General features: G+C 36.2%; 1 protein-coding gene across 5 annotated transcripts in view; it reads right to left on the minus strand.

Moving 5' to 3' along the window:
• The window catches only part of LNPK (lunapark, ER junction formation factor), a 43,172-nt gene that overhangs the window by 12,221 nt on the left and 13,702 nt on the right, over nt 1-17,249 (minus strand). For all 5 annotated transcript variants that reach the window (XM_064451671.1, XM_064451673.1, XM_064451669.1 and 2 more), the window contains exons 7-9: nt 10,494-10,574; nt 10,354-10,405; nt 2,882-3,100 (exon numbers count right to left, since the gene is read on the minus strand). In XM_064451671.1, the coding sequence (XP_064307741.1) occupies nt 2,882-3,100; nt 10,354-10,405; nt 10,494-10,574 (352 nt within the window). The remainder of the gene's footprint in view (nt 1-2,881; nt 3,101-10,353; nt 10,406-10,493; nt 10,575-17,249) is intronic.

Consider the following 17,249-nt stretch of genomic DNA (forward strand, 5'->3'; position numbering starts at 1 on the left):
CCTCCTAAACCATGCCCTGAAGTGCCACATCTGCACTTTTTTTTTTTTAACACCTCCAGGGATGGTGACTCCACCATCTTAGCAGCCTGTTCTGATGCTTGACCACTCTTTCAGTAAAGAAGTTTTTCCCTAATATCCAATCTAAACCTCCCCTGACACGCTACTGCAATTTACAACCCTTCAATAAGCACAAAAAAACACCTTCATGCTCAACAAAAATGTTTTTAAAATAACCCTTATTTTCACAAACAAGAGAACTAGGTTCAGGAGATATCAATCAGTTAATGCATTCCCAAGTTATTGCTGTATTCTGTTAACAAGCAGGAACCCAAAGAAAACCCTCACAGCAGCAAGGCAGAACAAATTCAGTACAACATAAACTGGACCTAATGCTTCATTTTACAGATTCTGAAAGAGCTGTCCAGAGACGAGTTCAGGCAAAATGCATTCGCTAAAGCTTCACTAAAACCTGAAAGACCCAATACTTCCATTAAAAAAAGTGAATGGAGAACATCTGACATAGGTGTGAAGTAAAGATCTGGAGCACTGATATTACCTGCAATAAAGTTAAAACTCTAGAATAATTTTGTGAATACTGGCTAACACTCAAAGGTGTATTTAGCCCTATATTCAGAAGACCACATTTTCATATGATCTGTATATCACCAATACATGAAAAAATTGTAGAAGTTAATAAACAAGGTAAAAATTAAAGTTACCTAAGAATGAAACATCACAACATGCTCCAAAAACAACTTCAATTACCTGCCTACTAATAACTCAGACCAACCATCTTAGTTCTCATGCTGTTATGGACACTAGTAATTAATATAAACATCAAAAGCAATCATTGTTGAAAGACTGGTCATTTCTGCAAAGCTTGGCAAACTCTCAACTACCTGCTGGTTATTAATTTTCAAACATATGGGAGCTCTGTGGTAATGCACGTTAAATTGATTCTCCTCTACAAAATATAGTATCATGAAAATGAATTATTAATCTTCTCAAAGTAGAGATAATTAAGGCTATTCATATTTGTTGCAAGCCATGCATAAACTTAGACACAACGATATTACTCTTACAGATCCTGAATTTACGTACTTTTCACCACAACTACATGACAGATTTTATATGCCTGAAAGGTTTGGGGAAATTCAAGGGAAAACAGGGCTTCCGCAATAAGTGACAATTGCGGCATCTTCCATTGCCATCTATGACACATTTGGTCAAAATATCTAATTATTAGTGGAAAAAATATGTACCTATGAAGCATTATCACAAAAACTACATTAAATATTTTAATTAACAAGCTTGGCAAGTGTCCTTTCAAGCAAGTCCATTAATTTTTTCTTCTTCCTCTAAACTATTTCTGCAGTAAAGGCTGAATTTCATCGAGTTTATTTAACATGCCTGAATCTTCCCCTAAGAATAAAACTATAATATAGCTGATATTATTTTATTGTATAGACAGCTTCTTAAATAACATGCAGCACACAATTTTGAACTCAAGGAATTTCCAGTAAGCAGGTTTCAGTAAACATTGTTTGTAACCAAATGACCAATTTCCTGGTACAAGGAGCTGATTTCTGGTACTTCAAGATAATCAAGACTTACTAATAAATTGCCTTTACAGTCCACTTCACTAATAAAAACAATTTAGCAGTTTCATAATACAGGTAAACAATAACTAACAAAAATAAGGCTTAATGGACTCTGCAGAGAAGTGAGTGACCACAACTTTTCATGACAAGTTTATTCCACTACACTAAACACAAACAGTTATTTTACCATTCGACTGCCCAAGACCTTCCATTAAGAGACTGGGAGTCAATATGTTACGTATAGTCCTACTCTTAGATTGTATCATGGAAGTTGGTAAGCAAGGACATACAGTTTGTAAGTCAAAGTTAAAGATCAGGAACACAGGGCAGAGAAAAATATTCTTGACCACAATATAAAGAGCAAAGAACTATTCCACATTACAGTGGTGCTCAAAAGATTCTTGGCAAGTTGCATCCCTTCTGTTTTCAAGGCAGCATTTCATCTCTTTTCTTGCCTTGTGATCCAACTTGCCAGACATCCTGCAACAAATGAAAGGCCTGGCGCTAACCCATACACAGCTTTACCATCCATGAGGAAAATGAGAACCACGCCTCCTTGTTCAACTCTCAGATTTTGCTATCCCTCCTATGGAATTTAGTTCGTACTCTATTCAATAAAGAACATCCCATCTGAACACCAAGACAGAAATCAAGCAAAAAGCATTTTCAGGATATGAAACAAAATTTTAAGGAGCACTCATTTCTACCAGATTTCAACCTGTTGCTAAACTTTTGATTCTTGTACCAAAATAACAATGCTATTTTAGAAGAACTCAGCCACAACATAGACAACTTTTCTGGTGTATTTGGTATTTTACACTTAAATCTATGAGTACAGATTGCATGACTATACCTCCTAGCGTAAAAGTTTAAACAATGTCAAGATGCATGTTAAAAAATGTGCAGGGTTTAGTGAGAAATATGAATGTATTCTGAAAGTGTTCTCCTCTGTACCTGATTTATATAAGTGTAGAGCTCTTCTAAACTAGGAACGTAAAAAGGTATGCTATATTGTTGACTACAGAGTACTGCAAAGTTTTATTGCCATTTAAACAAAGAAGCCATAACAGTTAAATGAGCTCAGGCAATAGGTTTCAGCATCAAAAGGTGCCAGCTGTAAAGAGTTATGGCTAATTGAATATGGAACTCTTGCTTAATCAGATAACTGCTCTGCTATTTCCAAATGAAATGCCATTTCCATACTGTCTAAAAATGGCCTATTTTATTGGTAACCAGAGAAAACAATATAAACTGTAAATAAAATTAAGTGCTCTGTTTACCCATTCCAGGCACTGAAGTAGCAGGGGATCCAGGGCGTCTTGGTAAAACATTTGACTGCAAGGATGGCACAACAGTTCTTTCTGGGGGTCCACTCGGAGCTGATGTGTCTCTCTGCAGACTAGGAGATGCTTGAACCAGTGATTTTGGAGAGCCTTGTTTAGGAGTCGCAGGCAGGGGCACAGAAGCACTTCTTTGAGCTGTGGTCCTCTGACGAATTTCTGAGAAGAACATGTGCATACTGAATGTAACATTAGCATTATAAACAAGAGATTAGTAGAAGTACATTAATATTGTTATTCCTATCAGCAAATTGCAGAGTCAAACAAAACTAGAAACATCTATAACTAAAGATCACCAGCTGCCTGGCTGAGCTTGCCATAGAAAAACCCACACACAGAATACTGTATTTTAATAGCAATAATCATTAACTGATAAATACTTAGGGCAAAATCCTTCTAGAATAAAGTTAGCCGATACCTACACCTTATGATCCTGTTCTCTAAGGCAGAATGTTGGAGATATGAATAGCTACATTCAAACCACAATATACAGACATAACTGACCACTGGTTTTACTCTACGGTTTAAACATGCTTCCAAGTACTTAGCTTTCTGAGACCAAAACTATTCAGTCAACCTCTAAAATATCCAGACTAAGTGTCCAGAATTATCAGAAAAATTTCAGATTGGATAAGTTACAGTTCTAAAGCCAGAAGAAAACATAATGCTTCACTCAGATCATATAGTTTCGTTCACTTTTTCAGCAACCCTACCAACAAGCCATGTACTTGGATTGTCACAAAGCAAGAACAGGCTCTGCTCGAACATGTCCTTTTTGCCTCTTCTCACTCCACTATCAGAGTTATTATTAAATCACTATTAAGAAAAACTTAACAGGTTTCCTCAGTTATGCTTAGCTGAAGCCAGAGTTTTCATTTACTGGGATCATATTCCAGTTGGTGTTATATATTAAGATTTGGATATTACATTATTCATGCAAACCTGAAGTTCCATTATATTTATCTGTGAGTTTTTTCCCCCCCAAACAAGCCAGGAACAGGGCTCAAGAACAGCAGTCACTACCATCTATTTCTCACCCCATCTACATCTAACCACCTCTAGGGAGCCTTTGAAATACACTACTGCAACAAACAAATTGAAATGTAACCCTGATTTTAGGGCTGCAGACATTAACATGGTTAACAGGTGACAGCCTAGTCTCCAAAAGGTACACCTCAAGAATGCCTACACCTAAGGCTATAGTACACTATAGAGTTCATGTCTAGCACCCACGTTAGTTTGAACAAGCCTGCTTGTCTTACTTTACAACAAATGCAATTTAACATTAGAATTGGACTTTAAATTCATCTCCCCAAGTTCCAAGATTGGAGAGACCTTATCTGCTGACTTTGTGTCAGGCTGGAAGAGTATAATTCCTTAGCAGGCAGTTTACAGAGAGATAGGTGTGCTGAAGTCTGAAAGCATGAACCTTGTCCCTGAAAGTACAACACTGTCACGCTAAGTTTCTGTATGGGCTGGAGGAGGCAGGGAGTGTGCCACATCAGCTTACACTAGCTAAGAAAGAGTTGCTATCACTGAAGTACTGGGTCAAACATAAAAGTTCTGTTGGAAAATCACCAACGTCTAGTGCCACAAAATTGCAACATACATAGGCTATGTTCTTGCCTACTTATCTGTAGAGATAAATATGATTAATATACACCAGAAGAAAGAATAAAAGACTCTGTGCAGTTGTCTTCTAACTGACGATACCAAAGAGTCTTACTAAAAACCCACCTAGTTCAGTTTCCTACAGAGAAGAACAAATTACTAGTTTTCCCCTGCCACACCTTCACGTGCATGACTACCTTACTTCAGGCAACTTTATCATCCAAGTTAGATCACCCAATGAGTATGAAGATTCTGTATTTTAACTTGGTTTTAGCAAGTAAAGTTTGTCACCTCACTATTTAAACTATTCAGAATCTGAAAACCAGGATAAATTGGTGAGGTAGTTGCAGAAATTCCTTTAAGATTTTCTTGGTCACTTGTTTTAGTTTTGAAAACTGCTCCTGTGTTGAAAATTTTATTTTAATCAATTATGATGAACCTCACCTTTGACATTTCTTTGACAGCTTTTTGTGAGAGGCCTTAGTAGTAACCTTTCAAGTCTAACTACACTAGAATAATTGCATCATCTTCTTCATGCCATCTGACCAACAGGCATGACTATTCTACAAATATATTGTTTCTGCCCCATGATTTATTTAACCATATGTTCAAGTTTGTGTTATAGTTTCCATTTATGTACTAGGTTCAGAAAAAAAAAATCAAGCTAAAGGTGTGTATCTTCTCAACTCTTCTCAGCTGCATAGATCTTTAAAAAAAAATGAGTGATAAATATGAAGCCTAATTCTACTTGTTCCAAGATCATTTTAAATATCTAAGAAAAGACGTTTTAATCCACTGCTAAGATCTTCATTCTTTTTCATTACAAAGCCTGCTTTATTACGGTTTTACATATAAATTTGTCAAAGATCATGACTATAATTTCTGCATATGGATGTTACTTCTACATTTTGAAGTGTGTCTTCCTATATCATGTGGCTTAAGCATGTCATTTTTGGTTGCTTAACTGCTCTGAGTATGTTGCAAAAGGTCACAGATATATCCACATTTACCCTGAGCCCATAATCCACTATTCCTAAGCAATTTCCGTGCCACCTGCAAGACCTTTGCCCCTTTTGCCTGTTCTTTCTGAAGGGTCATTTTGGCAAGCTTCCTATGAAAAGACTTGAAATTTTTAAAAACTTACTGCTACTTTAATGACTCTTTCCCCATATCTTTGCTACTGCAAAGATGTTGAGCCCAAGTACTTTACAGTCAGTATTAGAGAGATGATGTGCTTCTGTAGTTTTAGTCTCGTTACAGAGTTAAGAATGCAAGACTCATTACTAGTTTCCACAAAATGATACCAGGTTATTCACAAGGCTTTTTTTCTCCCCCTCTGCTTAGAATTTAATTTGGCTTTCATGCTATTCTTATTTCTTACTTAAGAGAACTCTCCAACACTGTGCTGCTCCCCACATAAGATTAGTTACCAGAAGCACTTACATTATGAGAAAATGAGAAATGCTCTCCTTGGCAAAACCAATAGCCTATCCATCCTAATATTTCATCTCTTCAAGTGGTTGTAGATGCTATTTAATGACAACACACAAACCTGAATGATTTTGTTACCTACATCTCTGATACCACTCCCCAGAATCCATAAACCATTGTATGGGACATTAGAGTACAGCACACTCTAATAATTTTATCATCACAGTGGACCCTGCTGCCCATGAGCTCCTCTAATTCCTTTTAAACCTTCTGTCTGCTTCCACAATAACAGCCCTAATATTATTCTGCAGTAACTGGATACAATCTATATACTTCTCAAATTGCCTTATGTTAAGATGTAACATGTTAATAACAAGTCTCTTGCAAAATTCCAGATTTTGGTAACTCAAGTTCCACAAGTCAGTTGATTAACATGTCTGTTGGGTCACAACACAAACAAAATATACAGCTACTGCTGATACAGTTTTCACAAAGTTTTGCAATTTTCCAAGTTTTTTTCTTCTCTGAATGATTTCTGTGCATCTGCAAACCAACTGTGTGAAGACAGATAAATAACTTCATAGAACTTCTATTCTTCAAGCACACTGGAGTCCAAATTCTGTAGTTACCAGCACTGAACAATACAGATACATAAGCAGACACATTACTTAACAGGGCTACTACTCACAACTGATGATACAGTATGATCTGTTAAAGAATATTAAGATATTGCCAGCGGTGAGACAGCTGTATCTTTCATGTTTACAGGCATAACTATTTTATTTCTCCCTCACTTCAAAACGCCGTTATTTTTGCACAGAAAAATACATCACTTTTAAAGAGCTAAAGCACAAGGCAGGTCAATATATAGTTCGCATAACTCGTTGGCTTTAGTGGCAAAGACCAACCAGAATTTTTTCTTTCCCCTCATGCCTTACCCATCCCACAGCTTGCAACCATCTGTTATCGCATTATTTTTTAATTCAGTCACGGAGTGATCTCATTTACAATACAGCCCTGCTAACAGTTGTATTAGCACAATGAAGGGAGCAGGTATCAACAACAGGACATTGTTGATAAATATTTATTCCACTGCCAATATATACTTACTTTTCATACAACCAAAGTACTGAATAACTATACAGTCATTAACTCTATCCCTCAAAACATTTCTGAATAAAATTGCACTTAAGTTTTCAAACTCGCTTTCCTTCTGGATTTCCAGGTCCTTTCTTATGCCAAACTCAAGATTCATCTGAATCATCTGTTAAAACTACAGTTATTTAAGAAGTGAACGTCAAAAAAAATCACAAAAAACTAAATACATATGAAAATTGGGGCACTACCAGTTGTTCTTCTGAGACCCAACTCTTACGTAACACATTAAATCTTTGTACTAATTAGCATGATGCACAGGTTTCCCTTTCAGCTGGTAAGTCAAAAACATACCAATGAACTAACCTTTCATCAGCTGCCTCATATACAACCTTGTCCAATCTGATTACACATCGGTCATTAGTTATCCTCTTTTCAAAACAGGCCAATTACAGAGTTCAAGATAATTACTTCTGCTGCCTGGCTAGTCTCTGTCCAAAGTGAGCAAAGAGAAGATCAAGGAAGATTTAATGTTAACTTGTTAACAGTATTTTACAATTCCCAATCACTATAATTCTTCTATATATTGCATACACCAAATTATACCACAAGCACATTAAGGTGTCTTCTAGTTACAGTAAGTTAAATACTGCCCAGAAGCTAATATTTGTTTTGGGCAGACATTATTTAGCATGAACAGCAATAAGCTAGCAGTTTTTTGATAGCTAAAAACAGAAGTAGATACTGCACATACCAAGAACCATTAATTTAGAAAACGTCTCCACAATTTCACAAGCTATAGCCAAACACAGCATGTCCCTCCTGAACTATAATGCATCTACAAAATACAATAGTCTGAATATCCACTTTTACATGGATAAAAAGCAGCAACAATTCTAAATTCAATGTGTTAGAGAACAGACTGGAAAAAGAGAAAAAAGGAAGTTATGCTGCATATGTACAAAATTATATAGAATCATAGAATCATTTATGTTGGAAAAGACTTATGATCATTGAATCGAACTGTAAACCATGATAACTTACAACATTTATTTTCCAAAATCCTTTCCAAGGCTAAGCTGCACTTCTATTCAGGATAAAGTAAATTGCTTGCTTTAATGTGGATGCACCCAAAGAAGTTGAATAGTGTTTGAATCAGAAGTGTACTTTACATTTTTTTCAGTTGTGTCCCCACTTAGAGGTCCCTGGTTCACACCACAACAGAGTCTCAGAGAACAGCACTTAAATTCTTCTCAAATGAAACTAAACTGAAATATGCCCTCCAGTAGGTCCATGAGATCAGTTTACAGCTAGCCCTATAGCCCTAAACAAAACACCTAAACATACATAGTGTAGGTAAACTCCTCAGCAATAACTGTTCCACCCTACAAATCTAATCCTATTATACCACACAATGTAGGCCACAGGCTACAGTGGCTGGCTCTCAGAAATACTTCTAACTCTCTCAGAACATCTCCCTCATAGCCCTTCTATTAACAGTTAAGTCAAAAAATCAACACAACACACCATATGCTGCATCCAACTAACCTGCTTTTGACTAATGCAGAACCCTGGATCAAAAGCACACACACTGTGCTTTGTAGACAAACATACACAAGACTAGTTAACTCAGACTGAGCAACTCACTTGTCACCTTTGTTACACAGCCTGTGCAGAGGGGAAGAGAACAATCCTGAAACTCCTTAACAGTTTCAAAAATGCTGGTGATATCTCTTAATAAAGCCAGAGTGACTAAAGACTTATCATTGCCTATTTAATTTATAGCTAGTTGTCTCCAGATCTTTACATAGAAACACATATTTCCAGGCAGTTTCATCCCCTGGTCAGCATTACTTGCATTCTACAAACAGATCTGTCACCCTGCTTCTGGAGGGATTTCTAACATATCTCAAGGAGAAGGATGAATAAAGAGTTAAACTACCTAAACATTACAGTTATGACAGAAAATTCTTGGCAACCACATATGAGCTGTATTAAAAACAGAACAGGGTGTCAGAATGGCCCTTCAGCCTTAAAAAACTATGAATGCCACAGAAATGGATGAGAGAGACAGGTAAGGAGCAAACTTGAGAAAAAGCTGTTGTGCCTAGGACACCAGAAGAGATAACAGCTTTACTGCTAACATACTGCACTGCAACTACTCACTGTCAATGTCAACAAGTAAGAATGGGCTAAAAATGTTTTCATGACAATTTGAGGCTAAGCAAGAAGAACAAAACCACAGATTTGACCATTCAGCTTATAAGCACCTTTGTTAGTAAATCCAGGTGCTCTGCACACATCAAAACCAACACCCCAATAATTGGATTACTCCCAAGAATTAGACACAAAGTTAACAATTCTAATATATGCTCTAAAGCAATGTTTATTTTATTGAAAAATATGCACACCAGATTCTGCAGTTTATTTTGAGCACCATCCCCTACAGGTCCCGGCTGGTCACAACAGCAAATTAGTACACTTTGAGACAGATCTTTGTAGGCATCTTCAGTATTATAACACATGTGCGTGTTATATTGTGTTAATACTAGGATATTCAGTTTAACTACAGCATATTATACTCAACTTTACGAAAAACTTACATCATTTGTTTGCATATTTTTTCTTAATTTACAAACCACATTTTTAATGCAAACATTCTACTGGGAGAGTGCAGGGGAAAGATCTTTCAGTCTTGAAGCCTGCGTGTGCAATCTAGAAACAAAGCTTCCTTGAAACACATGCAAGTTTTTTCTATTTCTTTTATTATTTTATTCAATAGCACCTTTAAATGGTTCATCATAAGTTAAAGAACTGTGCATTCTTTGCATCTAGAAGATATCCGATTTCTGCACTAGCTTTGTCGAATGTCTCCCTCCACCACATAAGTGGTTTAAGCACTGCATTAAGAAAGGTCTAACTAGCAGAAATAGAAACAGAATTGAAAAGTTAAGTCAATGATGATTACATGAGATTTGAAAGCACCTTAGTATTCTAGAAAAACTGCAAGTGTGCCACAAGAAGTTCATTTTCTCTGCTTTAGCATCAAGCAGCATTAGACATCCTGCCATCTAGAAGAGCATCAGCCTTTAGTAATAGACCCCTTGCCTGAAAAATACAGAACAGTAATGGGCAGAATCTAATAAACAATCTATTGACCCTAAATACAGGTCAACTGATCTACAAATTCTATCAGAGACAGACTCCTAGAGTGGAAATTGCTATGAAAGACAAGTATCTTATGCTAAAAAGGAGGTGTTTTACACAGCTATTACCTTGTCCAGGTCTTGGGATTGCAGATGTTCCAGCAGATGTCAGTTCAGCCTCCTGCCAATTAATTATAAATAACATTATCCGAATGTTCAGCTCGATAGTACCTTTCATATTAAATCAGTATCGATATCAATACTCTTACCTTTGCACTTGATTCTGGATCAAACCTTTCAAGGATTAATTTAGCAGTCTTGTACGTTTCCTTCTCCATTACTTCCTCAAGCTGGAAACAAAGGGTTCCATGCATCAATACAGAATTCTGCAAAGCATTTTCCCCCCATATCCTCCTGTTTACAAGCAACTTATTAATGTTACCAAAAGGTGAAGCTCAGTCCAATGAACTAGTAGCATGTTCAGATACCTGCTGATTGCTGCATTCAATGCAAATGAAAATTTGCTTTCAAAAACAGTTTCTAAACTCTAATGGGCTACTTGTATTTAACAGCTTTATTGCAAGGAAACACCAAATATGGCTAATTGTTTACATATAATGAGGAGAATAATTACATGCACCAACTTCAATAATGGAATGTGCAAAAATCTATCAGCCATCATTATTGGAAGTTATTAGACATGACAAGCGAATGACAGGCAATTCCTTAGATTTATTTCCTCATAGCACTTAATGCTATTAATTTAAGGAAGGTCGTTAGCCAAGTGCTTTGCAGAATAAAGTCTCTGTGCCAATTAACTGCTGTCAGCATCGATTTTAGATTATTTATTAGCAGAAGCAATTAGCTTGCTGCAAATGCTGTGAAAACTCACTAACTAGAGAACAGCCATGGAATTTGCTCAGATGACTTTAAAGGCTGGATCTCCATCTTTACAGCAATTCAAACTGCTTTTCAGAAAAAAGGGAACATGTTAAGAATTTAAATAAAAAATTTACTGAGAACTATGCATACTTTAGGGAGTGTAATTAAAGCACTTCATTATTACAGCATTTTATTTACAACACACTCAAGTGGCTTTATAGCTAATACATGGGCTTAATTAAAAAAGTAATCACTAGTAAAGTATCATTTTAGGGGTTAACAGCCAACATCAGAAGCAACTTAACTTTAAAACAGAGATAGCTGAAGCTATGACAAATAGCTAATATGTACAGAAATTATAATGCATTTTACAGTATCTTAAGCAGCCCTTTTCTCCTAGATATGCTGACTAATGGCCATGTTCAACCAAAAGTGGAGGGTTGGTTGGTTTGTTAAGTTTGCTGTTGGCATAAACTGCAAAACTGCAAAGGTCAGTGGTCAAAAAATTAAGTTCTCTCAAACTCATTTATCACTGCTAAAATAACAAATGGTGCAGGTTAACATGACTTTTATGCAGTTATTTAGCTAGTGAGAAACTAAAGTTTCAGCCATTCTGCATGAACAGACCTTGTAGGCTTCTTACTTTCAGACAGACCTCGGAATTACAAATAGACCTCAGAAGGTAAATAAAATCCACTCAATTTAATGGATACATAGTATTCATTTAACACTCACTCCTACACACGCTACCAGAAGTTTAAGGCAGCAATACTATCCAGGCTGTTAATTAGAACTATTGAAACAGAAGGGAATGAAGAGGGAAGTAAAAATCAATTTCCTAAACTTGTATTTCAGCAGGACTTTGGAATTAACCCACTAACTTCATAAAACAAACGCCACACAGTGCAGTAAGATCAGAATTAAGGGTCTGATAGGAAAAATAAAGTATGTACTGCTTGTAAAAGTGAAAACCATAAGGCAGACCTTTATATGAAGGGGTAGCGTTAGCGAGGTGAAGCAGCAAAATGGGGAAGTGTTAACAGTCAGTGTCAGTAGCTGGCCCCCAAATCAAAATACAAAACCAAGTCACTATGCATCAACAAACATATAATGCATGCAATTGTCTTTATAGCCACACAGGAGAATGAGAAATCTTCTGCAGAACAAAGTGACCTTTAGGAAGAGAAAAACCAGAATGCTCCACTATCACTTGACACTTTCCTTATCTAACACACTTCTTGCTATTGCAGTATTAGATAAGGTGGTAGCTATTTGTGGATACAAGTTTTGCAAGAGTAACATTTTGAAATGGAAAAATTTAGCTCTCATCACAAGATTCTGATGTCAAAATTCTTCACATTAGATAGTTACTGGATAATTCAACAAGTTACTCTTCATATTTTGAAATTCATATATAGCTTTATAATTCTAGTAAAGCTGAACCTGAACAAGAATTCAGCTTTACAACTGACTCTACAAAAATCTCTTGAAAATGTATAGAAATTGTCGGGAGTTCTACAAGCACACTAACAGTTCTCATGGTTTTACTTCTAGGATATATCTTTCTAAAATCAATTGAAATTTGGCTGACAATACTAAGTAAGGAATCAAACAGGTCAAAGTTCACTTACTCTTTGGGCAAATTAGTATAGTTACTAGAAGCGAATAAGGGCCTGTGTAAAATTTAAATACTATCTCTACGTTCACATAGCAGAAGAAACTGGCTTGTGCACTGCCACAGCAAGCTCGTTTATAAATGCAAATCGACATACTGACTTTTGGATTATTCACCATCCTGAAGCATAACCTCGGAAAGGTTAACCTAGTGCTGAGCACTGGCTCATTAACACAGCAAATTGCTCAACACCTCCTGCTCTTTTTCCATAATATACTCTTCTCTGAGATCCAAAGCTTTTCCCACAAAAAAACATTTTCTACTTTCTGCCAAGGGCTAATTCATAGTCTATTATTATCAAGCTTAAATGCCAAGTAACCAGGATCAGAAGTGAAGTCTCTATGAAAGTTAACACCAGCCTAATCATGGATTTTTTTCGAACTTTTTTCATGGAATTAACCACATCTTGATAAAGAAGCACAGTCATGTACCACATTCTCTCCTATGAATAATTGCATGGATGGCCTCCTTCCCAGCTGGCAACCAAACAGAATTCCTGTGGCAATGACATCAGTTACCTATACTGACAAGTAACACGAGTCATGTATTTTAAGCTTAATGGAAATGCAATTTAGCAACTGGAAGTCTGAAGTACTGGCACGATGCAAACTACTTAGTTGCCATACTACCACATGAGTTCTTAAACTGAATTACTTGGCATGTCAAACCCAAATACGGAGAGGTACTTCTTTATGGTCACACAAAGCCACAAGATTCATTTCAGCATACCAAGCAAGATATGCCAGTACACATAGCAGAAGTTTCCTTAAAATAGGAAACTTTTAAGTCACAATAAGTCTTAAGTCATTAAGTCACAACATTTAAGTCACAATAATCAATCTGTATTAGTCCACGCAAACAATAAAACAACAAAAGTAACTGTTTTGTGTGAACTCTGCATAAAAGATAACATTTACAATGGATGATCAAATGAGGTATTTTTAAGATGTATTTTAAGCTTCCAGTTGCACATTTGCAGTCCTCAAGCATATATTGAGTAGAAAAGACTGGGCTTATACTACTAGGAGTTGGTGGTTGTTTTTTTATCACATACTGAAGGTTATCAAAATATCTAGTCTTCTACGCCTGGAAGGCTGAAGATATAAAAGTTCGTTAAGCAACAGTTATTTTAAAGAACAAAATTCGTATGCTGCATTTTTTTCCATTATTAGCATAACTCCAAGTCAGCCATGAAATCAGACTTTCTTTTCTTGGAAAATTAACAGATGCAACTTTCTAAATTCTTACCTGAAATGACTAGGAAGTCCATTCAAGTCTAATATTACACTCAGCCTACTATAACAAAAGAGCTGAGCAAACTTCAGTAAAGTTTAATTCTAACATTAGTAAAGTAATTACTATACTATCTTCACAACTCTGCCCTTCGGCTAAGAATTATCCCATCTTTAAGACTGCTACTCCAGGTAAAGTCTCCACTAATTCCCACTTGTAGCAGCTTAATACACGTCCTGTGCCCTTGCCTTAATATGTTTAACCCTCTGAACTTGCTCATCTATGCACATTCAGGCTTAAGGGCTGACATCCTCATTAACTGAGGACTCTAAGGCCAAAATTACAGCTACATAATCATGAACACAATCAGAGCATCCCTTACAGCTTTTTTCCCCCCCTCCTTGACTGTATCTTGAAGCAGTGCTTTAATTATAGCTAATTAACCTAATCCCTACCCCCAATCCATAAAGAAACACTCACCATGTTTTAAAGCATTCACTAGGAAAAAAGTAGTGTAGAGAGTCAGTTCTGTGGAAGTACTACACAAACTGAGTCGAAGTACAGGATAGAAATATTAATGGGCATTTCCAGATCAAGTATCTAATAGTTGTGTTTGCCAGGTGTTTTACCTACATGAATATCCATGTGATTATACCAAAGACTGAAGCCATTTGAACAAAACCTAAGTTCTACTGAGGAGCTCACTGCACAGCCACCAGGGCATTGTATCTAGATGAGGAGTTTACTCTGTTATAGGTACCCTTCAGCATCTAAGTAATGTCACTAGGGAAAAGGAGGACCACATGCCTGTAAAACACAAGTACTGTAAAATTTTTCAAAAGGACAATTGTCTTCAATAAGATTTCTCCAGCAATCAGGTAGCTGAGCTGCAATGAAGTGAAAAACCATAGCTGTTATGGCAGGCTGACAGTGCCTAGACAACTATTTGCATTACAAATAAACAGGAAATACATAATATACTTATCCCAGATACTTTCAGGATCACAATGTAAATATCTTAGTAACTAATCCTATTTGCAAACTCAGTAGCAAATCAGAATCCAGCGGGGCGGGGGGGTGGAATCCTCTCCCCATTGTTTTACTTGGTAAAGGTTTTTGGTTTGCCTTACTGAAAAGTAGGTGTTGCTACAGTTATTCACAGCCACAGATAGTCCTAAGGAAGTTAATCCAAAACAAAACCAAATCTGAGTATTATCAAAACCAAATTATTACAGAATACAATTTTTAGTGTTTTTATCTAAAATACAAATTATCTTCTGTCTCATTACCTGCATCCACTTTCAGCTCATTTCAACATGTTAGGTTTCATGTATGATGATCTAATTTTAATGCTTAATTGAATACCTTCAAATTATGATGAAACTCCCAAGTCAATCTTCTGAGTAAAAAATACCAACATCGCACTGATTCAAGAGGTTGCAGTAAGTCTTCTGTTTCTGGTTCCTAGCAAGGAACCAGGGACCCACAAGATCAGGAAGTAATCATGGACATTTATTCCCCTCAGATTTAAAAATAGCTGAGTTATAGGTTATCGGACTTCCCAGAACTCTGTTTTACTAATCCTATTTAGAAGTTTGTCTTTAATGATTAAAGCTTTACGTGGATATATACCAATGGCATAATTTCCAGGTTTAAACTCTCCATAGTTACACTATAATTTCTACATTGTTCATGAAGTATTCATGGAGTTAATGTTTAACTACTGCCTGCTCTTCTACAGTGCTGTTTTGATTTTTTGCATATGCAAAATACACATTTACCTTGTTTCAACAGCACCAATTCCCAAAATAAAAACCTCTCCCCTTTATAAACCAGCATTTTCCTGACTAATCTTGTATTCGATGCCTTTTTTCTAAAGTGCTTCTGACCCACAAAAATTCAGCATTACTAGTTCTTCTAGAATAAACATGAATATTTTCATAATTACAGAAAAATAAACTGAACTGAAGGCTTTACATTTTAAGACTCCAAAAGCTGTTTTTCTCCACTGTGCTTTTTCTGTTCCAAGAACTTTCTCTCCAAAGCTACCGAACGACTACATAAATTGGAGAGATCAACTGATTTCCGTTAAGCAGTTTTCATAAAATAAAACCAAAAATCATAGTTGTCATCCTCATTTATTTCATTCTCAGAAAATGTAATCCTCTGCAGTCCCTTTTTATGACCTCTCCAACCAAAGGGCACTTCCTTTTAATAGATTCTTTAGTATAAATATTAGCAAACCCTCTTTACCAAAGGCCAATGATCTAATTAGGTTACAGGTTATCATTTTTACATCTACCTTTTAAAAATTATAGAAATCATGGTTTAAGATCAGTTAAAACTGTTTCCCCTGTAAAGGCCATATAATACCAGACTCTTACCTGACTCCTTTTTGGTAGCTTTGTTGTGGGTTTTTCTATTCATTTAGCTACCATGGCAAAAGCCAGAAGGCATGAGGTAAACACCTCAGGAAACTCATTAACAATAAAATCTCATAATACAACTCCTGAAGTTTTTTGGGGGAGGAGGGGCTTTTTTGTTGGGGGTGGGGGTGGTGTTTGGGTTTTGGTTGGTTGGGGGCAGGGTTTGTGTTTTGGTGGTGGTGGTAGCTTAAGTTTTGCCTTGTGAGGCAGGAGATGAAGACAACAACTTAAGTAAACAGAGAACTTCATTATGGAATGATTAAGTAGAGAGGAAACAGCTTTCAGTATTACAAACTTCGCAAAGAATGCAAGTTATCCAAGACTTGGAATCTTTTCCATCCTAAATTTGTCTTACTGAGATTAAGTGTTGATCCAGTTGAAGCAAATACCTGGCATACACTAGTTTTACATTTAAGTCATCCACACCATTCACAAAATAGACAACCTCAAGACAACTGATAGGATACATAACATGATTAAGTTTTTTTTAGATGAAAGAATGTAATGGAATATATAATACAAAAATAAAATGGAGGAGGATGGGAAATAAGCAGTGATCCATTTAAGAAAAACAATAATCTATTACTTGACAAAAAAGTACAGCCAGACAAGATGGAAGTCCTTTTTGCTATTTATGAACAAGGCATTAAGTGATAGAGTAATTATTACAGATGTAGTTGCATTCTATGTTCTTAAATCAGTGCAAAATCTAACACTTTCTATAATCCTAAAAAGTAATCAGCAATGAGTAGGTTAAAGCATACCTTTTTGTTTTCTGACATAACAAAATCACTCTACATAGATCTAGC

The sequence above is a fragment of the Phalacrocorax carbo genome, chromosome 5 (assembly GCF_963921805.1).
Source record: "Phalacrocorax carbo chromosome 5, bPhaCar2.1, whole genome shotgun sequence".
NCBI lineage: Eukaryota > Metazoa > Chordata > Aves > Suliformes > Phalacrocoracidae > Phalacrocorax > Phalacrocorax carbo.